Source organism: Spermophilus citellus, assembly GCF_964194105.1.
Source record: "Spermophilus citellus genome assembly, chromosome: 13".
In the NCBI taxonomy this organism is placed as follows: domain Eukaryota; kingdom Metazoa; phylum Chordata; class Mammalia; order Rodentia; family Sciuridae; genus Spermophilus; species Spermophilus citellus.
In genome coordinates, this window is record NC_138193.1 from 77,028,643 (window position 1) to 77,052,004 (window position 23,362).

The 23,362-nt window shown below is 41.6% G+C and overlaps 1 protein-coding gene across 1 annotated transcript in view; it reads left to right on the forward strand.

The window, feature by feature from the left end:
• LOC308632146 (uncharacterized protein) overlaps positions 1-23,362 on the forward strand; it is a 109,713-nt gene that overhangs the window by 80,081 nt on the left and 6,270 nt on the right. The window contains exon 4 of the mRNA XM_081263934.1: positions 1,999-2,090. Coding sequence (XP_081120060.1) covers positions 1,999-2,090 — 92 coding nt within the window. The remainder of the gene's footprint in view (positions 1-1,998; positions 2,091-23,362) is intronic.

The following is a 23,362-nucleotide window of genomic DNA, read 5'->3' on the forward strand; positions in this document are numbered from 1 at the left end:
ACATGAGTATTTTTTGATAACCAAGAATATACTACACCAACTCAATCTGTTATCCTCGATATATTCTATCAAAATTATACATGACCTAGCTGGGTGCAGTGGCACGTGCCTGTAATCCTAGTTACTCAGGAGGATCACAAACTTAAGGCCAACCTGGGCAACCTACTAATGAGACTCTTTCTCTAGGGAGTGGAAAACCAGCTTGGATATAGCTTAGTGGTAGAGTGCTTGCCTAACATGCATAAGGCCCTAGGTTTGACTCCAGTACTATAAAATAAAATTATATATGACCCTTCTTAAAACACAGAAGTGAAAAAATATATTCCATCATTTAGGCCCACAACAAATGACAATTTTTGAAGATCTGTTGAAACATACCATGTGCATCTAAGACATAGAAAGATAAATAGGTAAATAGATGGGTAAATGTAGGTAAAACGAGAGAAAGAAAGATTGGCAGGCAAAAAAATAAGAATCATGGGGCTGGGGATGTGGCTCAAGCGGTAGTACACTCGCCTGGCATGCGTGCGGCCTGGGTTCGATCCTCAGCACCACATACAAACAAAGATGTTGTGTCCGCCAAAAACTTTAAAAAAAAAAAATTAAAATTCTCTCTCTCTCTCAAAATAAATAAATAAATAAATAAATAAGAATCATATTCTACATGCTACTTTAAAACAAAAACCAAAGCTTTATATTTGCATATAACAGAGGAAAAGGAAATTGAAAAGAAATGATAAGAATTGAACCTTAGAAAAATATTTTTCCCTATGAAAGTTCTGAGTTCCTAAATTTTTTCAAAAAAAATTATGAGAAACACTAGGAATTATGACCGTGTTAAAAATTTAATTCCATTGTTTACTATATCAGTTAACTCAATGTGAACAGGATGAGAATTTCACAAATTTACCCTTCTACCACCATCTTCTTGATTTTTGTTGCCACTTACCATACCACATACAATTCTGGCTAAAACCGTAGTTCTCACAATTTATTTATTCATAGTTTTATGTTTAAGTGAATTAAATTTTCTTCATTCATCCTTTTTTGATGGCTTCTGCAGTGCCCATTCCCATTTTTTGGCTAAATATCATCATCTAATGTTCCTCCAAAGCTTGAGGATCTCTGTCCCCTTTTTCAGTATCTAAATTACAGCTGAAGGCCACTGGGTGTAGTGCAGAGGTAGAGTGCTTGCCTAACATGCTTGAGGCCTTGGGTTCAATCCCAGGCATTGAAAAAAATGTAAATTACAACTGCTGTCTCAATAATTTCTAGTTAAGAGTGGTTGAACATGAGGAGACTTCTTCCCACAACACACATTCATATAAGGGATCTTAAGAAGTCGAAAGTTAACTAGGCACCGTGGCACACACCCTGTAATCTCGGCTACTGAAGAGGCTGAGGCAAGAGGATTGCAAGTTGGAGGCCAACCCTGGGGCAACATAGGGAGACTCTGTCTCAAAATAAAAAAGGGTTGGTGACATAGTTCAGTGGTAGGACAACCCTGGGTTCCATCTCCAGTAGCACATTAGAAAAAAAAAAAAAAGCCAATCACCTCATTTCCTTGCTCAACTCCCTCCTGTGGCTCCCTGCTAAGTGTGAGACTGAGTGAGTGCTGTGGTCCAGAACTCAGAACTTCCACAGAAAGGCTCTAGTCTCCCTATCAGTCCCAATGCCTCTCTACTGTGGTAACGGAGAATGTTACAGTCGAAAAGGACTATAGAGATCATCTGACCTTAGAGAGTCAAATCCACTTTCCCACAGGTGAGGAAACTGAGGCCCAGAGAGGATAAAGAATTTTATTAAGGTCAACAGGTGATCTGTGAGAGCTAGGGTTGTAGCTCAGTGGCAGAGCACTTGCCTAGTACATGTAAGGCACTGGGTTCAATCCTCAGCATCACAGAAAAACAAACAAATAAATAAATAATTGTGCCCACCTACAACTAAAAAAGTATTGTGTCCATCTACAACTAAAAATGGTTTATTTGTTTGTTTCAGCCAGGTGCGGTGGCAACACTCCTTTATATCAGCAGCTCGGGAGGCTGAAGCAGGAGGATGGCGAGTTCAAAGCCAGCCTCAGCAATGGTGAGGTACTAAACAGCTCTGTGAGACCCTGTCTCTAAATAAAATGCAAAATGGGGCTGGGATGTGGCTCAGTGATCGAATGGCCGAGTTCAATCCCTGGTACCACCCCCAAAAAGGTTTTTTTTTTTTTTTTTTAAAAAGAGGTGATCTGTTTGAACGATGTCAGATGCTCTTCAAGAGTAAAGCAGAGAGGCTCGGTGTTTTCCATCTTGAGTTAAGAGCAACTGGATGCGGCAGAACAATTGTAGACAAGGAGAGGGAGCATGACTGTAACACATGGAAAAATGGTGAGGCTATGGGGCTGTAGAGGAGAGCCATAAAGAATGGGCTTTCTGTGGCCCTGCTGAGTATGACAATTACTGCACAGTGCTGAGCCAGAATTGTTGTTTGGGCTGAATGAGTGAACCTGTGCTCCTGAAGATAGCCCTTGTGCCTGAGAAGCATGTCTTCCAATGAAGAAACTAGAAAAAGAAGATGGACAGGGCTTAGGTGGGTGGTATGGGTGTTGGGGTTGAAGTTGAGACCTCTCTTTCTTCTTCTCCCCACTCACTCTCCACCCCAATCCACTGCCTGGCTGGGCCAGTCTCACCCATGCAGTAATAATGAACAGTGTTTGTCAAGTGCTTTCCATATGCTCACGGCTTTGCCTAGGTCAATCCTCACCTCAACTTTATAACTCTCCTCATTTTATAGATGAACACTTTGGGGAAAGAAAGAATACAGGGCATATGGCCAACGAGTAAGTAGCAGGCTGTAAAATGCTACGTACTCTTCAGCTTGAGACAACTTGGGGACTGGGAAAGATAAACCCAAGTCTTTATGCCTAAAACTTGTGCTGTCTTTATTTGGGAGCAGATGGTAGGTAATGTAGTTGGCTTGTGGAATAGAACAGGTCTGAGAACCTTGGGCTTAAGCTCAGGCTAGAAGTACTCCACATTTATAATGGAGAAGTCTGTTTTCAATTTTTTTTTCTTTGTGTTTATTTCCCTTTTGGCTTCCCTTAGTAGTTTAGCAAAACCTGCCCATTTTGTGGGAAGGTGACCCTAGGGAAGGCTTTTTGTATTTGTTCACAGTGAGCCAGAGTGCTTAAGCGCATGCTCATGGAGAAGACCTTGACAGATGAAAGGTGGAAATCATGGAGAGGCATCCCAGGGTGCCAAGAGAGAAAGCTTCCCTGTCTTGGAGAGATCCCTTCCAGTGCTAAGACTTGGAATTCCAAACAAGTTTCAACCAGAAAGAAAAATATTGGCCTTTTGGAACAAAAATGGTTCATGAAAAAAAAAAAAAAAAAAAACAAGTAGGGAAGGTTATGAGAAAAGCAAAGGGTTTTTATCTTTTAACTGTCAATCAATTGAAATGAGAAAATATCACAGACATGATCCTTGATCTCAAACACCAAACATGAAAATGTAAATATGTACATAAGTGGAGCAGAAAAACAAGTCAAAAATACAAGGTCTGTTGGGAGGCCGAGGCAAGAGGATTGCAAGTCCAAAGCCTGCCTCAGCAACTTAATGAGGCCCTAGCAACTTTAGTGAGACCCTGTCTCAAAATAAAGCATAAAAAGAGCACCCTTCAATTCCTGATACAAAAAAAAAAAAAAAAAAAACAACAAGGTCTGTTAAAAGACAACATGCCAAATAGAGAAGTCAGTAGGCATAGATTTCATAGGGAAGTAGGTAGGAATAGATTTCATATAACAGGAAGAGAGAGCTTGCTGGCTCTGTGGCTTTCAATTCTGGAAGCAGTAGGACTGGAGTGAGATACTTAGTTACAACTTTGGGTAAACAGAAAAAAAAAAAGGAGAAATGAGAGGTATCAGAAATATGTCAGATATTTTGTAGAAGCAATGACATCTCTCTCTGACTTGAACTAAGAGTTCCTTTAGAGTACTAGTAGGAAACAAGACCTGGGGCTGGGGGTGTGGCTCAGTGGTAGAATGTTTGCCTCTCAAGTGCGAAGCCCTGGGTTTGATCCCCAACACAGAAGAACAACAACAACAATAACAACCAAGTCTGAGGGCTTTGAATGCCAGGGTGAGGGACTTGACTTTGCCCTGTAGGATGTGACACACTCTTCGAGGTTTCTAAGGCAGGCAGTGAAATCATGAAAATTACTTTGAAATAATAAAAGTCACTTCTTGAGAGAGACTGGTCAGTAGGGAGATGAATTAAGACATTTTGGCAGGAAAAAATCCTCAACACTTGAATACTAAATGAGTCTCTAGGAGATTTTTAAATGTATCAGATGTTTAAGAAATTCTGAATCCTTCTTTTCTTAGAATAAGAATTCTGATTTTTTTTTTTAAGAAATTTGCCTCACAATGTGGGGAGAAAGGAGAGAAGAGATCAGGCAGGGTTTATCTGAAGCAGAAAACAGCTACTTTGCTAACATTCACTCACAATTGCTGACATTTTGTGAGCAACCATGGTAAGGACTCCTTCCCTAGAAAAAGTGGAAAACGGTTTTTAAACTATAATGTGGGAAGAGGATCTTCAAAACTGGGGACAAATAAAGTCTTCAAAGGCCAATGTGATGTTTATTCCTCTTTTTAAAAGAAGTTTCTGCTTCATTAAAAAAATGGATCAAAAATACCTCATATTAATATGATCAGGACAATTCATATGTAGAGAATCGGTTCCCTCTTCTTAGTTAGAAGTTTCTATAGGCCCAAAACGGGCCAAGATTCCCTTTGGAAATTAAACACTTCATAGTTTGAACTCAGCTGATAAGGACACAAGGTTGTTCACTCTCGGGGATTCAAGTGTTGCCAAAATTGCTAATGGCAAAATCTCCCATAATGCTGAGAGTGCTCTGCTCCCAAATAGACTGAAAGGGCCAAGTTGCTCTAGACCACAAGGATTAGGTGGAAGGTGCATGTAGAACCAGTTCCTGGAACCAGAGAGGCTATGTGGAGAAAAAGGAGGCCACATTGGGCAAGGTTTGGGGTAGGAGAGGAACTCATTGGAACAAGGAGCATAGATAGAGAGGACTTTAGAACCAATCCTCGGGTCTACCAGCACCTAGTCCAGTGCCCTCCCACCACACCATGCTGCACACATACTTATCATAGGCTTGGAATATTCTGCAATTCTCTAGCTCCCTAACTGGCTACCTATGGTTGCTCAACCAAGTGAGAAGATTCGAACATACTCCAATACCACACCTACTTTGGCCAAGAGTGGTCTGGGGCTGACTTCACTTTATAATAAGATTTACATATTACAGGACTTCTTATAACGGTTACCCCTTAACCCACTTGTCTACCTATTTTTTTTTTCTGATACCTGATTACAGGGCCTGTACTTGTACTGTAAGGGTCTGGCGAAAATTCGGAGGAAGAGACCACCAAGAGACTGACTCATGCAATTGAAGAAGGGGATTTATTGAGGATCCAATTCAGCACACTGAGGCTCCAGGCTCACTCAAGAAGAGAGAGCAGCCCAGAGCCCAGAGCAGAGGCTAAGCAGTGCTTAAGTACACTTTTGGGGGAGGGCGGGGGCTTTGTATACATCAGAACAAATCAGCATGAGGCGTGGGAAAATTGAACAACAACTCTCATACATGATTAGCACATTCATTAGCAGGAACAGGTCGGGCGGGGGTGATTGGTCACTCCTAAGCAGGGTACACATTCAAACTGATTGGTTTGGGCCCTGTATGCCTACGTGACAAGCTGCACAGGTCCCTAGGCTAAATGGCCAGTAGGGCGTTGTCTTAACTGCCTCAGGAATTTCAGGTTCTGGGTGTGGCAGAGGAATTTAACAATACCTGGTCCTTCACTTTTTAACTCAGGCCTTGCAGCTTAGAAACTTTACAGTGGGGCTGGGGATGTGGCTCAAGCGGTAACGCGCTTCCTGGCATGCGGGTGGCCCGGGTTCGATCCTCAGCACCACATACCAACAAAGATGTTGTGTCCGCCGAGAACTAAAAAATAAATATTAAAAAATTATCTCTCTCTCTCTCTCTTTTTCTCTCTCTCACTCTCTCTTTAAAAAAAAAAAAAAGAGAAACTTTACAATGCCCGGTCTTTTACATTTTAACTCAGGCTTTGCAGCTTAGAAACTTTACCCTTTCAGTACAAACCTGATTGTGCAAACATTTGTGCCATTGGTGTCCACCACTAGGAATTAAACCTGTAGCGAATATGATTTCTTCCCTTCTTATCTAGTTTCAGGTTAACCCTGTTTGCAGACCAAGTTGCTCCAGGCAGAAGCTGCCATCTCTCTTGAGATGTGAATTCCACACCCCCAGCTTATGATGGGGTCTTGGCTTTCTGGTATAACCGTGCTGAAGTGGGAGCAGAGATCTAGGAACTAGAGCTTGCCAAGGGAGTAAGGACCCTGGAGAATAGAGAAAGCTTCTGGTTCTAGAAGTTAAGTCCAGTCCTGCCCAGGTGTCCTCAGAATATGGCCATAGAGCGCTGGGGACTGGAGGAACAGGCGTGGGCTTTGTGACTGGTTATAACAAGAGGCCTTCGGATGTTTAGGCAGGAAAGGCTGAGATGGGGGTTCGGGGAGAAGCCCTGTGATATGACTCAGTACAGGTGTGGGTTTTGGTGATGGCAGTAGTGCTTGGAAAGAGAAGACCAAACTTCAGCTCTGGAAAAATCAGAAACCTGAACTTGTTTCCTACTGGTTTCCCAACCAGAGGCTCAGTTTCTGGCTCTCCTGAAAGGCTTCTCCAGTTCCATTGCCTCAGGTGACATCTTTGGCCCTTCCTTCTCCAAACTGGCTCCTCCTTATCTCCTGCACTTTGTTGTCAACACAAACCTCAGGGCTCTGGTTTTGCATCCAACTTGCTCTCTTGAACTGCCCATTGAGTTTTGCCTCTCTTTCCAGAATGCCCATCTCAAAGGTGGGGAGGAAACTGTTGGCCAGCTTCGGGCATGGTTAAGTCCATCCTGGTTCTGGACTCCCTGACCCTGGGACCCCTTGTCCCTGGAAGGAGAGGTTGGAAGCAATGGAACTAAGTAGTTTACTGAGACAAAGTTGGGGTAATAAGCATAGGGAACTAGTTATTAGAATAAAGGGGTGAGGATCTTAATGTCCTTCTCCAATTGTTCTGCCCTAGGTCCGTAGTTATTCAACTTCAGTGAGGTTCAAAACCAGTTCTGCAGACTCGATGACTCAGTAAGTATGAGGTAGGGATTGTAGCATAAGAATCTGACATGTTCTTGTGTATTTTCCCAGAAATATTTTATGCTCATTAAGCAAAAATTGCATACATATTTTCTTCTTTTCATTCATATGGGAGCATGTCATACACACTTTTCTCAAGCTTTATTTCCCACTCACTTAGTTTCTTTCAGATAATGTAGTACCAGTATATAAAGATTTCTCATTATTTTTTAATGGCTACATAGTATTCCATTGTGGAAGTATAACATCCTTCATTTAGCTATCTGCTACAGATGGACACATATGTTATTCCTAATTTCTCCCAACTATAAACAATGTAGCAATGAGTAACCTGTACATGTTATTCCACACAGAGTAACTATATCTGGGTAAATTCTTGGAAGTAGAATTATTGAGATAAATGAGAGTTACTTTGGTAGATATGACCATATTGCCCTTCACAGAAGTTATATGAATAGTTATAGTTATATGAATATAACTACCAGTGTGTCATTTTCCTGTAAACTTTACTCAAGAAAGTGTATTCTTAGTCTTTTTAACTATACCAATATGGTAGATAAAAGATAACATCACAATGATGTTTAAATTTACATTTCTTTTACCATATAGAAAAGGATGAGCATGTTTAAATATTTGAGTCATATTTTCTTTTTGTGACATCCACTCGTTGTCATTTGCCATTTTTCTAATGAACCTTTTTTTGGTACCTGGGATTAAACCCAGGGGTTCTTAACAACTGAGCCACACCCTAGTTCCCTTTTAATGTTTTATTTTGAAGCAGGGTCTTGCTAAATTGCTGAGTTTGGTCTCAAACTTGCAATCTCCTGCCTCAATCTCCCGAGTCTCTGGGATTACAGACAGTTAGTCATACAGAGAAATGGTTAGGTTGTGAGAGTCTTCTCTAGAGAATCTTTTGATAATTATTTTATTGGATTCTAGGCACTCTTTATATATTAGGGAAATTAAGCCTTCAGCTGTGATGTGAGTTGCAAATATTTTTCCCAGCCTGTTATTTTTTTTATGCTTTTGCAGGGTAGTACTTTGAATAAAAATTTTGTTATTGCGGGTCTGGGGTTGTGGCTCAGTGTAGAGCACTTGCCTGGCATGTGTAAGACCCTGGATTCAAATCTCAGCACCAAATATAAATAAATTAAATAAAGGTCCATCGACAACTAAAAATGTAATTTTTTTTATTATCGAATTCATTAACATTTTGTTTAATGACTTCTAGGATTTATGTCATTCTTAGAAAGGTCTTCTTCACACTAAGATTATGAAAAATTATCCCATAGATTCTTCTAGTACTGTTATGGTTTGGATGTGAGGTGTCCCTCAAAAGTTCACTTGTGAGACAATGCAAGAAAATTCAGAGGAGAAAAAAAAAAAGAAAAAAGAAAATTCAGAGGAGAAATGGTTACATTGTGAGAGTCTTAACTCAAGCAGCAAATTAATCGCCTGGTAGGATTAAGTGAGTGGCAACTGAAGGTGGTTAGGGTGTGGCTGGAGGAGGTGGGCCATGGGGGTGTGGCTTTGGGGTATATATTTTGTATCTGGCATGTGGAGTCTCACCCTCTGCTTCCTGATCATTATGTGAACCATTTCCATCCACCACACTCTTCTGCCCTGATGTTCAGCCTTACCTGGAGCCCCAAGGCATGGTGCTGGAGTTCTATGGACTGAGACCCCTGAAACTGAGCCCTCAAATAAACTTTTCCTCAATCTACAATTGTGCTGGTCAGGTTTTTAAGTCACAGTGGTGAAAAAGCCGACTTATACAAGTAACTTAACAAATTGAAAAATAAATAAATAAAACTTTGATCCATGTAGAATTTATTCTAGTATAAGATGTAGACTTTGATTCCAACTTCTTCTCAGATGGCTACCCAGTTTCCAAATACCATTTATTGATTATTCTATGACACCCCATCACCACCCATGCCTTAAATTGCCCTTTTTTTAAATCTAGATTTTTTTTTTATCTAGATTTCCATATGGACTTGGACTTATGAATTCTTTTCTGTGATACTCCTCTGTCTCTTTCGGCATCTATACCACATGCTGTTTTAATCACAGGCGATTCATAGTGTGCACTTTGAGAAACACTGTACTGAGGACAAATTCATTAATTAACTTCAACAACGAGGAGAGGAAAGCAGCACAGAATGGCATTTGGAAAAAAAATGAAGATTTTATGATTCAAACTCGTGTTTCACAAATATGAGGCAACTTCTACATCACAACAGAGATATACCCAGGAAATGAATCGCATCCTTCATTGTCCTTCTTTCCAGGTCAATGATACTGACTGTCATCCAGACCAGAATCTATAGTTGAGTATTTAGCTGGGCAGAGGCTTCAATACTCTGTTGTCATGACCAAACGATTTTGACAGCTTCAGAGAGAACGTGGGGAAGAAAACAGAGCCTTCCTTTTGTAACTCTTCACATTTGGCTATTAGCAAATGTTAACTCTATTTTGACTTTATTATTATTGTTTTTTGGCAAAAATTATTGGCAGTTAATTTTATTTGTATGAAGGTTAGTAAAAGATACACCCTTACACGATAAACATTATTTATTCAGCCCACATGCTTGGATTCACATACCCTTTGGAAGAGTAAACAATTGAAATAGATCAGAAAGTATATATCAATATACATTTATGTAAATAGATTGGGCATATAGAACAGTTTGCTCATTCCTTCAATTTGTGTTAATTGATCTCCTATTGGGCTGCCAAGAACTTTGGCAAGTACTGAGAAATGCAAAACCAGAAAGAAAAAAGAAAAAAAAAAGTGGTTAATGTGTATGAAAACACTTGTATTTGTTTTTTTAAGATGGCCATCAAAAAGTACCACAAGCTGGTTGGCTTAAAAAAATATAGAGATACGTATATAGATGTATACACATATCTATGCTAATACAGTTCCAGGGACTAAAAGTCCAAAGTCAAAGTTATCAGGGTCTTGCTCCTTCTGAAGGGACGTATGTCTGTGTCTTCTGTCTCCTACCAGGCAACCCCTTTCCCAGAGCCAGTGTTTTCCTGTGGCAATGTGACCTTGGTAGGATTCCATCTTATTGTATTTTTATGTTCTTTTGTGACTGTAGTTTGGGGCACCGAGAGCTGAGGGGGGCTCCTTAGAAGTGCCAACAGGAAGCTTCTCCACAGTTTCAAAGAGGGCTTGTCCTAGGGAAGGCCCACCCCTCTGTTCTATGGAGGAGACACCCACCTGGTCTCCCTTTTCCCTTGGAAGAGGTGGCAGAAACTCCAATGCCCCTTTCCCGAATGCCCTATTGCCCCGACTGAAACAGCAGAAAAACAAACAACTTGGCTTCTCCCCCATCCGCCACTTGGGAACCTTGGCCTCACCCAACCCTCCCTAATGAGAGATCCGTTTCAGGCCAGGAACATGATTCCCAAAACATATTTCTACGTCTCTGGTTTCCTACCAGGCAGTCTCTTTTCCAGAGCCAAGGTTTTTCCTACAGACAGCAAAGTGACTGGGTAGGATCCCATCTTATTGTATCTATTAACATTACTTTTTAAATGTAGCAACAGATTTGGAATCAGGAACTCCAGGAGGAGCCCATATTTCCCTCCTGGTGACATGAAGAGCTGTGACAGAAGCTCTCTCTGGCAGTAGATTTGAAATATTTTAGTTGCTGCATAAAGAACTAAGTCCTCCTTGAACCAGTGGAGTTGTTTCAGTTGCTTTCAGCCTCCCAAGGCTGGGGTCTTCCCTCACTCTCTTGGGGGGCTCCATGGCCCCTACTGTACCCCCAACCAGACTGTGAAAACCCATTCTCAGCAAAACTTTGGGTAATCTCATATGCTCGGTTGTGTGGTTTTTTTCAATCTCTTTGTTTTTTTATTAGTTGTTCAAAACATTACAAAGCTCATGACATATCATCTTTCATACATTTGATTCAAGTGGGTTATGAACTCCCATTTTTACCCCAAATACAAGTTGCAGAATCACATCGGTTACACATCCACATTTTTACATAATACCATATTAGTGACTGTTGTATTCTGCTACCTTTCCTATCCCCTACTGTCCCCCCTCCCCTTCCCGCTCATCTTCCCTCTCTACCCCATCTGCTGTTATTCAATTCTCTCCCTTGTTTTTTTCCCCTTTCCCCTCACAAACTCTTATATGTAATTTTGTGTAACAATGAGGGTCTCCTTCCATTTCCATACAGTTTCCCTTCTCTCTCCCTTTCTCTCTCCCCACTCATCTCTGTTTAATGAAACGACAATATGAGACATAGTCCTAAACTCAAGGATCTCAGGTGTGGAGGAGGTGGATGGAAAAACACATACACAAATAAATATTATAGGGAATAATGCAACCAATAATAAACTCATGTGCAAAACATAGACGCCATGAGAGAGTCATTGAGTTTGGGGGAACAGAGAGGGGCAGCCAGCGAAAGTTGACTGAGGAGCAGATTTCTGCACTACTTCAAAACATGAACGAGATGGATAGTTTTTCCCAGGAGGACGGAGAGTGCATGGCTCAGTTCAAGGAATGGAAGAACAGAAATGGTATGGCAGGTATTAAGAAGGTACAGAGCACCTTGGTTCACTCCATAGTTAGACTATTGTGAATTGTGCTGCGGTAAGCATTAATGTGACTATCACCATAGTATAGTGACTTTAGATCTTTTGGATTTATACCAAGGAGTGGGATAGCTGGATCCTGTGAACATACATGAATATACCACAGTGAATCTCACCATTGTGTACATGCACAAGACACTAACTGGAAAAAAAAAAGTTAAACAGCAGAAAGATCAGTAGAGCAGAGAGAAGGGAACAGAGAGAAGGAGGAGGAGGGGAGGGAAAGGGGAAATCTTGGGGACTGAATTAGAGCAAATTATTTTCAGGCTTTTATGTCAAAATGAATCCTAATGTTATGTATAACTAAAAAGAACCAATAAAAAATAAAGAAAAGAAAAGTACAGAGCTCTGGACTTGGAGGCCAGGATTCAGAACTAGACCTTATGCCCAGCAGAGAACTGATCTATTAAAGAAAAAAAAAATTGAAGCATATGATAGGAAGGAGCAGGACAACCAGCTCTGAGTGGACATCCAGTGCTGTGGCTATCCCTGTGGGGTGGGGTGACAGGCCTCTGGTCATGTGACAAATTCAAGATCTTCCCAGATGGGAAATCTAATTTTGAAAGTATTTGCCACCCCGTGAGGATAGGGTTAGGGACAGGAGGACCAGGCCTCCTGGGCAATTCTCCCCAGAGACTTTTGCTAACTAAGGCTGGGTCAACTCTGTCTTCATGAACTCTGCCCTGTTCAGACTCTTGGCTCTCTTCTAAATTATTAAAATAGCTTCCTAATTGGCTTTTCTGCCATCTAACACAAGCGCCTTTGATCCATCTTCCAGACAGCCCTTGGGTGCTTTTATTAAGAGACAAATCTAATGATGTCACTTTCCTAAGATCCTTCAGTAGCTCCCCATTGTCTTCCAGGATGTCCCCTACTCTTTAACAAGGTCCTCCACAGAGTGATCCTGCCACCAGATGTTTGGGGGAGATAAGGAATGTCAGGGCTCCTCACCTGCAGATCCTCGGAGGAATCCTAGTGACATATTTTATTTTATTTTTTGTTTTGTGGTGCTGGGAAGGGTCTTGCACATGCTAAAGAGCAACCCCCTTACAAAAGCCAGCTCTGCCCCACTTTATCTTATGGTGGTGCTCACAATCTCATACCTTAACAGCCTGAGGATCTCTGAACTCAGCCCAGAGGGTCCCCCACCAAGTTGTCCTTCCAGACCTAATGAAGTTGCCTCTTCTGGGGAAAAGCACCCCTCTTCTTCCCCTGAGCTCCCAACCTCCTACTCTATGTTATCCTATACAGGGGATGTCCTGCCAAATTCCTTTTTTTTTTTTTTTTTTTTTTTTTAGTATCAGGGATTGAACTCGGGGGCACTTAACCACTGAGCCACGTCCCCAGCTTTTAAAATATTTTATTTAGAGAAGGAGTGTCGCTAAGTTGTTGAGGCTGGTTCTAAACTCATTGTGATCCTTCTTGCCTCAACCTCTTGAGCCTCTGGCATTGAAGGCGAGGACCACCGTGTGAGAGGCCAAGTTCTCTTTTCCATGGTGTCACTTGGCGGTCATCTCTTCCTACGTCTGCCCCCTTGCCCTGGGACCTGCCTTTCCCCAGATATTCCCAATTACAAAAGCAGTGCCTGGGAGGAAGAGAGGAGCCTCAAAAGAGTTTTGATAAAAACTAACTTGAAATGAGACACCACTGCTGCTTCTTCAAGTCACAGTATGCCACAGTAAATGGTGACTAATAAGAGCCATAAATAAGCAAGAATTTAAAATACATAATCTGAGAGATAATGAGAAATTGACATTATGCTGAACTGTAGGAAATAACCAGTATTTGACCAATAATCACTTTGCCATAACCACTCCCAATATCTGACCCTCTCAGGTGGATAAAAACAGCAGATTCATGCCGTTCTACCTAATAGATTGAAATCAGGTCAGCCTGACTTCAGGTCAATATTGGTTCCTGGAGGGAGACAGAGTTATTCCTGACCGGCTGAGGTAAAGAGGTGGCAAGAAATCTGATGTTAAAGCACAGTTTATAATCCCAGCTACTTGGGGCTGAGACAGGAGGATGGCGAGTTCAAGGCCAGCCTGAGAAACTTAGTGAGACTGTGTCTCAAAATAAAAGGGTGGGGGATGTAGCTCCTCAGCAGTGGAGTGCTTGTCTACTGTGTGAGGTCCTTGGTTCAAGCCCCACTACCACTAGAAAGGAAGGAAGGAAGGAAGGAAGGAAGGAAGGAAGGAAGGAAGGAAGGAAGGAAGGAAGGAAGGAAGGAAGGAAGAGGGCTGGGAATGTGGCTCAGGCGGTAGCGCGCTCGCCTGGCATGCGTGTGGCCCGGGTTGGATCCTCAGCACCACATACCAACAAAGATGTTGTGTCCGCCGAGAACTAAAAAATAAATATTAAAATTCTCTCTCTCTCTCTCTCTCTCTCTGTCTTTAAAAAAAAAAAAAAAGATAGCAAGGGCCTGGAAAGAGGGAAGTCCTGGTGGCCTGGAAAAGTGCAGGGCACAAATGCAGAGTAAGACATGGGGACACTTAGCTGAGGGACATCAATGTGCTTAGAGCCACACTGCAGCTTCAAACAGGTAAACCTGGCAGCTCATTGTTCCTTTCGAGGGAATACGTACATGGGGTAATTCCTTTTATTTCTATATATTTTTTTCCTATTGAACAACCATAGTCAAGACCATCAACATATTTTTTTGTTTTCCTACTTTTCAGTTAAAACTAATTCAAAGGGAAGGACTCCATTTTTTTTAAGAAAGAGGAAAAAAAATAGAATCAATAAGCACGGTTTTCTTTAGTAAGATTTTTAATAATAACTTCTTGCTGATCTCATGAATAGGAGAGTTTCCCCTTTATTTATTTTACAAGATCATATTTTCAGTAACAGCAGGTTTTATATGATACTCCTCTCAACAATTTTAAAAAAGGAAATCATTTGTACGTTTTGGAGTAGAGCTTAATTGCCAGAAACATAAGTAAATAAGTAAAAAAACCTGAGGCAGGATTACTACTGAAGCCTGCAAGAAACTAGAAAGCTTCTAGTTTCATTACTGCAGTGCAAAGTCATAATTAATATAATTTACAAAGAACTTATTATCCAGGGGGTATGTCACTAAGCCCCGCCAGCCCAATTTGTTGATATAATTTAGTTAATAATCACTTTGCTATAACCACTCCCATTTACATGCAGGAAAAAAAAATTGATACATTCACATGGGCCACTACACAGATCCTCCATCAACCCTGCAAAAAGCATTTTGCACAATGCCTGAGGAGGGATTTCGAATTGATTGTCCAGAGCAGAATGGGAGAGAACAAGAACCTAAAATGGAAATCTGCAATTATAGCTCAGAATATCTTTGGGGAAGCTGAACCATTTCAAAGCACGGGTCAGCAACACTGGATGACAAACGAGAATGGCAGGCCTCTGACTGCTGGCCCTCCTCACAACCCACAGAGGACTTTCATTCTTCCCTCCTCCTTTTCTTATCTCCCTCCCATCCTAGCCTGAATGGCCATTCAGATGAGGCATTGATTCCTTTTATTTTCAGACACCTACATCCCGGCAATTTTTCCATAAATGGAATCATCCCAGGTGTCTCTCCCACCTGATCATAAGGAGGTCCTGTGTCATTATCAGCCCCCACACGTTTGAGTGCAGCTGTGAGCAAGACCAAATCAGGCAGCGGCACTCCTGCCTTTTCTTGGAACTGGAGTCAGGGCCACCGATCTAGTCTGGCCAGGAAAGCTTTCTCCATTTCCAGTCAATCTAATTCCATCCATCCATCCTTCTCTTATTCCTTAAAGAGCCTCAAGCAAAATTCCTTCTAGAGCAGAAAGGAAAATGTTGGCTCACCAAAAAAAAATCTACACTCTGAAGACGAGCAGCGATGAGCTCAAAGATTTGGCCACTATTGGGTGACTTATTATTGAGGATGGCTGATGATATATATGCTCACAGTGTTTCAGGAGTTGCCTCTTCCCAAGGAAGCTCAGGGGTGAGGCTTCATGGTGTGATTGGCTGTGTCCTGGGTTTGGCATTGATATCAAGATAGAGGCTCTGATCCGCTCGGTGCTTCCAAATCAGTGAGGCCACTTTCTTTCTTGAAAGTTCTCATAGATGAAATGCCTGGGTGGAACTAACTCAGTCATTCTCAATTTTTCTTCCCCCAGTGACACATGACACATTCCCATGGCAGCTCTGTAATCATACCAGAATCTGAGGTACTCTTCTAGGAGGGGACTGTATTTCTCAGGTTTCTTCTTCTTTTCTTTTTCTTTCTTTTTTTTTGTACTAGAGATTGAACCCAGGGGCACTTAACCACAGAGCCACATTCCCAGCCCCCCCTTTTTTTTTTTTTTTGCATTTTATTTAGAGACAGGGTCTCCCTGAGTTGCTCAAGGGCCTCTCTAAATTGCTGAGGCTGGTGTTGAACTTGTAATCCTCTTAGCTCAGCCTCCTGAGCTGTTGGGATTACAGAAGTGCACCACTGAGCCCAGACTTTTTTTTTCCTTTTTAAAATCCACACCCTCATTGGAAGACCATAACAATATGAAGAAAGATGATCTAAGAATATGCCTATAATCCCAGAAGGAAGCTGAGGCAGGAGGATTGCAAGTTCAAGGCCAGCCTCAGCAATTTAGCCCTGTGTCAAAATAAAAAATAAAAATGAGTGGGAAGGGGCTGGGGATGTGGCTCAAGCGGTAGCTCGCCTGCATGCTCGCCTGGCATGCGTGCGGCCCGGGTTCGATCCTTAGCACCACATACAAAGATGTTGTGTCCGCCGAAAACTAAAAAATAAATATTAAAATTCTCTGTCTCTCTCTCTTAAAAAAAAAAAAAAATGAGTGGGAAGGCAGCTCAGTGGTAAAGTGCCTCTGGGTTAAATTCCCAGAACCAAAAAGAAATACTTTTTCAACTTTAGCATTCTCTGATTCTAAGCAGAAAAGGTGAATTTTTAAATGTGTGTGATTGTTTCTATACCTGGGTGTGTCTCAGCCTGCCACCCGAAAACAACAAAATTGATTTGCATCGTTGAAATGTCATTACATTTGGGGTCAAAGAAGGTCCCCCTCTTTTCTCTTTCTTCTCTGCTGACTTTGGTCAACTTTCTCTGTCCGTCCCTTCCATAACCCAAGTGGAACAGGTGCAGTTTGGCATAAATCCTAAGCACCTAACTCTAATCCACAGCCGGCCGTCTGAAGTACATCCAACCCTGGGAGATCTGAGCTGTGCTTAGTGAGAGAACCAAAGGTCAGTTTTCCTTCCCCCTTTCAGCAAGCAGCAAATAAGAATGTCCTGCAGAGGGCCAAAGCCAGATAGACTTACAGGGAGCACACTGGACTCCTTTTTGTTTCTCTCCTCCCTATATTTTGGAAGCTCCAGCGGGAATGTGGCCTGAATTTAAACACTCAGGGCTGTGACCATTAACAGTAAGCACTTTTGTAGATTCATGCAGCCCCTCCTGCCTTTCCTCTCCCTTGGCCTTGAATGATCTGTTGTTTGTGGACAATTCACTTGTTGTACTCCAGAGAGCAGGCTGATCCTGGCTCTCCCATTGTCTCTTATATGGGCAAACAAAAGCTGTCTTCTTAGTCCAGAGCACCATGCTGATAAAAGACTGATTAAAGCCTCTTTTGTGGTGCAATTTAATAGGTCTAGGATGGGCATTATATTTGATTAACCCCAATCAGTCATTACATGGCATTTTATATACAGTACAGCTATGTTCAATCGCTCTTGGCTGGGTGGAGCCTGTCCTGAGGCCCCTGAATGGTTCTAGGATGCCATAGGCAGAGCTGATCATCAGAAAATAAAAGTCGCTGAATGTATGTCTGGGCCTCAATTTTCCCTTTCAGTGCCTCTTTCTCCATCCATCCTCATATTCTTTCTTTCCCAGGTAGCCAGTGCTTTCAAATTAGTAGATTCTTTCTGACAGGCAGGAAGACATTAATTAATTGGTCTCCACAGAGCCATTCAGTGGGGTATCCTCTCCCAGAGTCGCTGGCATAAAAAGAGGAGCTTGGAGGGAGAATCATGGAGCTTGAAGAGATGAGATTCTCAAGGTGGTGTCAGAGTCTACCTGGTTCCTCAGCTCAGACTCTTTCTCCCATAATTGGGCAGGATGGTTTCTCTCTGCAAGTTCTCTTGGACCAACCCTGGCCTCCGTTTGGAGAGATTAAAGAAGCTCAGGTTAACCCCTAGGGGAACTCACGCCCTCCTTATTGCCTGTCTTCCTTTGCCCAATGCCCCTGTCCCGCACCCTTAGTAACTGGATAGCGACCTTGCTTGAGCCACCGTCCCTCTGCCTTGCACTTAAACTCTGATACTTAGCTGACCCAAGATGCCAGGACTCCTAAGTATAGGTCCATACCTGATATTGCCAGTTCTGCCCTTATTGTCTCAAATGCCTCCCCTTCCCACCACTGATATGAGTTATGGCCTTTCTAAGCATCTTTCTGGGCTTCCAAATATTTTCTATTTCCCTCCCTCTCTTCCTTCCATCCTTCATCTCTTACTGGACCTTCTGCAGGCTGATCTGAGCCTGGACTATGACTTGCTGGATTTCCCAACCAAATAAGAGTGATGGCCCACCTTACTCCTGTGGAAATGACCTCTTCTTCCCCTCAGAGTCACAAGTGTCAGGAATCAGGAGTAGGAGGCCAGCATCGATATCAGGGAAATTCATTCAATAGGTAAATGAATGAAATACCCTTCAAAATTCCTTCCTCCATCTCAGATTCTTGAGACTCTGCCTGTACCCCTCTGTCACAGCCCTGACCACTGGGCTTTAATTGTTAGTGTAGTTATTTGTTTGTATCCTCTACAATATTGTACATTTAAAAGCAAGGACTGTGTTTTAGCTTTGTTAGCTCAGCCTTTATTTTCTTTATTTAATGAGTTAAATGAATTGAATGGATAAGTTGAAAAGTGAGAACCATCCTCCAAATTGTGGAATCTCTATTCTTCACCAAGCGGGAACTCTGCTTGACACCTCTTAGCTTAAATAGCACTTTCACAGGTAACAACCCTTTGGGGATGAAGCTAACATAGCTACACTAGCTTTCTGTTGTGGTTTGGATGTGAGGTGTTTAGAGAGGAAATGATTGGGTTGTGAGAGACTTAACCCAATCAGTGAATCAATACCCTGATGGGATTAACTGAGTGGTAACTGGAGGCAGGTGGGGTGTGACTGGAGGAGGTGGGGCATTGGGGGCGTGGCTTTGGGGTTCATATTTGTATTTGGCAAATGGAGATCTCTCTCTCTCTCTCTCTTCCTGCTTTCTGATCATCATGGGAGCTGTCACCATACTCTTCCACCCTCATGTTCTGCCTCACCTTGAGCCCTGAGGAATGGAGGCTGCTGTCTATGGACTGAGACCTCTGAAACCATGAGCCCCCAAATAAACTTTTTCTCCTCTACAATTGTGCTGGTCTGATCTTTTAGTCACAAAGGTGAAAAAGCTGACTAAAGCACTTTCTTTGGTAAATAATTGTCTGGTTTCACCTCTTCTGTCCTTCCATTTTTAACTTTTTCCTGTCTCTATGTTTCTCTTGTAAAAAGCACATAGCTGGATTTTATTTATTATTGTCTGACAATCTCTTCCTTCTAAGTTCACTAAACTACACTAAACCATTTACTTGCAATGACTGATGTACTTGGAATTCATTTTTATCCTTTACAGTTATTTATTTTGTGGTACTTGGGATTGAACCCAAGGCCTCACACATTCGAGGCAAGTATAGCACCACTGAGCTACATCCCCAACCTTTTTTATTTGGTTTTGAGACAGGGTCTCACTAAATTTCCTAATATGACTTTGAATTTCCGATCCTCCTACCTCAGCCTCTTGGGTAGCTGGAATTAATGGAGCTCATTAGGAAGCATGACTTTAGACTGATTGGCATCTCTAGGTAAAAGACAAGACCAGAGGATAAAGGCCATGGGCTTTTGGAGGAGAAAATGAGCTAAATTTGTTTTGTACGGTTAAAATACTGAGACAGTTAAAGTATGATTTTATGAATCACATGGTTTATTGCTATATGAAGAGTTTTTTGTTTTTTCTTTTTCACAATGCTGAAAGATTGGGAGACTCAGGTTGGGAGTGTAGCTCAGTGATACAGGGTTGCCTAGAATGGGATGTCTCTGGGTTTGGTTCCCAGCATCACAAAAAGAAAAACAAAGAAAGGGAAGGAAAGAGGAATTGTACCAATAAATGAGATCCCTAAACAGGTTGTGGTGGTGCATGACGTTAATCCTAGCTACTCAGGAGGCCAAGACAGGAGGATCACAAGTTTCAGGCCAGCCTCAGCAATTTAGTGAGACCCTCAGCAAGTTAGCAAGACCCTGCATCAAAATAAAAAATAAAAAGAACTGAGGGTATACCTCAGGCGTAAGGCACCCCGGGGTTCAATCCCTAGTATCAACAAATAAATAAATAAGATACACTAGCTTAGGCAACTTACTGAATTGTTTCAGAATAAAAAAGGCTGTGGATGTGACTCAGCAGTAGAGGGCCCCTGGGTTCAACCCACAGTGAGAGAGAGAAAGAGGTAGTGGGGGGGGGGGTGGAGAAGGAAGGAAGGGGGGGGCCAGAGAAGGGGAGGAGAAACAGAAGGAAAGCAAAGGAAGAGAGAGGAGACATACTAGCCATATAGTGGATGAGTTCCAATTTTGTTTAGAGTCCAAATATTAAAGTATAATTGCACAATTAGGGTGGAAGCAGGTCTCCAGGTATGTAAAGTCTAATTGAAATTTGAGTTGTACCTTCCAACACAATGGAGATCTGTGACTACATGCATGGCCCTTGCATATTAGAGAGTGTTGCTCATGTTGGCAGGCAAGGTTGCAAAAAGTACCTTGAAGGCTGACAGTGTGCAACCCTGCCACAGCCTAAGCTCTCAACCTGTCTGTCAAAGTCTTGGGCTTATCTTTGTTTTTGGAGTTTGGTGATTGAGGTTGATTACTTGAATATGGTCTTATAAGGTCTGATGTAACCAGGCACAGTGGTATATACCTGTTATCCCAGCTACTTGGGAGGTTGAGGCAGGAGGATTATAAATTCAAGACCAAAATGGACAATATAGCGACACTCTATCTAAAAAAAGAAAAGAAAAAGAAAAAAGTGTGATATATTAAATTTTTTATATGTTCTTTTTAGTTATACATGACAGTAGGACGTATTTTGACATATTATACATATATGGAGTATAACTTCTCATTCTGATGTAACATTTTTGAGGAAAAGAGGGTTACATTCCATATTTTTATCACAGCAAAACATATGTCACATAGCAAGCTATGCAAGTAGAATCATTTCACAGCTCCATAACCATGTGATTTAGGAAGTGAGTAGTTTCAATTTCAACTCAGAGGTTTTCCCTGAGATAAGCCAGAGAGGACCTAGCTTTCACCAAAATCCCAGGACTAAAGGAGAGAGAAAACAAACTGGTTTTGGTATGAATCACCATAAAGTTGAGGGGGAAAGCCTTAATTCTTAAGATAGGTAAACCTGAAGCTAATGACTCAGAAGTTGTGTATTTGTGTTTTTCTTTCCATTCATTTGGAATTTACCTGCCCATCAAGATCCACTGTGCACAGAGCATATTAAAACTCAGGCCCTTCCTTTAGAGGTTCTGACTCCATTGGCCTAGATGAAGCCTCAGAATTTGCATTTTTAGGACTAGGCATATAGCTCGATGGTAGAGCACTTTCTAGCATACTCGAGGACTTGGGTTCTATCGCCAGTACTGAAATCAATCAACCAACCAATAAATAAATAAATATAAAATTAAAATTTAAAAAAATTGTAGTTTTTAAACAACTCCACAATGTTTGGATATGCAGCCAAGGTTCTATAAGTAGTTTATACACTGAACTTCCTCATGCTAAGGAAAGCATTTAAAGACAGTTTGGTATAATGCCATTTATTTTTATTGCACATACAAAATTTAGATATGACAGTTTGGTCAGTGTCCAGTGTAGTCCTCAAAACACAGACAAGTTGATGACATTCTGTGAAACTTTTCAAGAAGTTGCAAGGTTTAGAATACAGAAGACCAGAGGAAATTCCTCTTCTGCAGTAATGAAAACCAATACTTTCAGATTCTTGGTGCAGATGAACGTTCTATTTGTAGGAGACCAGAGTTTGATTGGGAAGAATCTTAGCATACAACAAGGTAACCAGGAAGGATTGCTTTTGTTTCATATAAAAATAAGATATTTTAAGAAAACATAAATGACAGGTACAGTGGCACATGCCTGTAATCCCAGCAACTTGGGAAGCTGAGGCAGGAGGAACACATATTTAACGCCAATCTCAACAACTCGGCAAAAACTCTGTCTCAAAATAAAGTAAAAAGGACTGGGGATGTAGCTCAGTGGTAGAGAATCCCTCCTAGTACCAAAAAAGAAAAAGAAAGCCAAGAGAGCAAGCAAAAAATAAAATAAGGTCACATTATTTTATGTCTAAAAATAACTTGAAAATTTTAGAAGACAGACCCTAACAGAAGAGCATTTACCCAGTGGAACTTTTTATTATCTTCAATGAAAACAACCCAGGAAAAAATGGAATTTGTTATGCCTGGGACTGAGGAGTACTGGGGCATCCTACAGGTAAAACTGGATGAGGACTAGAATCAGGGGAAGAAAATAGCAGACAAACAGCCAATCACTGGGTAAGAAAGAAGCCCATCACAGTGCACAGCTCAAGACAGAGAAGCAGGGAACAGGATCTGGGCCCCAATGCCCCAGGAAATCAGTAGCCCTGAAGCTCATAGCCCAAAGGGATGGGGCCCACAAGCTAAGCTGAACCCAGCCCGGGGAATCCTGGGATTGCTGATGTGGAAGGTCCTTGGATGGAGGGGGTCAGAGAATTGTATAGGTCACTAAGGAAGGGATGTAGGTATCAGGGAAACCACCCTGAGGTCCAGAGTTCAGGATCAGATTACATATTTTCAGAAGGATTTGCACTTTTAAATGTGTCAAGCACATGTATTTTAGAAAGATGTACTTTTTAATATCTATCTATAAAACTGTGTGCTATAATGTAACTGAGGTCACCCTGCTCTTTACAGCTGCACAAGATTGACTCATTCCCTAACTTGTTTAAAGTTCAGCGTTTTCCTCAATTTTTTTGGTAAAGCCCCAAGGGCAAATTCATCGTCAATTTTAGATCTCATTTCCTGCCTCTGCAGAATTAATTGTTTGGGGATTGCGTTGCCATTCCATTCCATACATGCTGCCTCTATTACTATGTAGGCCCAGACTTGGAGTCAGCCCTTTCCTTGATTCATACCACCCACCCACCTCCACTGACTCATACAAAGTCATTTGCATAGAGCAAACTATTGAAAATAGGGGTAGCGAGGGGATAATGTTGCAGCAATGCTCATAACTTATGGTAAAAATCTGTTACTCCTGTTTTTAGAAGTTCTTTACTACTCTGACACATTGCTCAATCCCTTCTTTTACTCTCTAACAACCAAATTTATATTAATTCCTCATTCTTTTAGAGTTTAAGGTATTTCTCTATCACAAGAGGCTTATC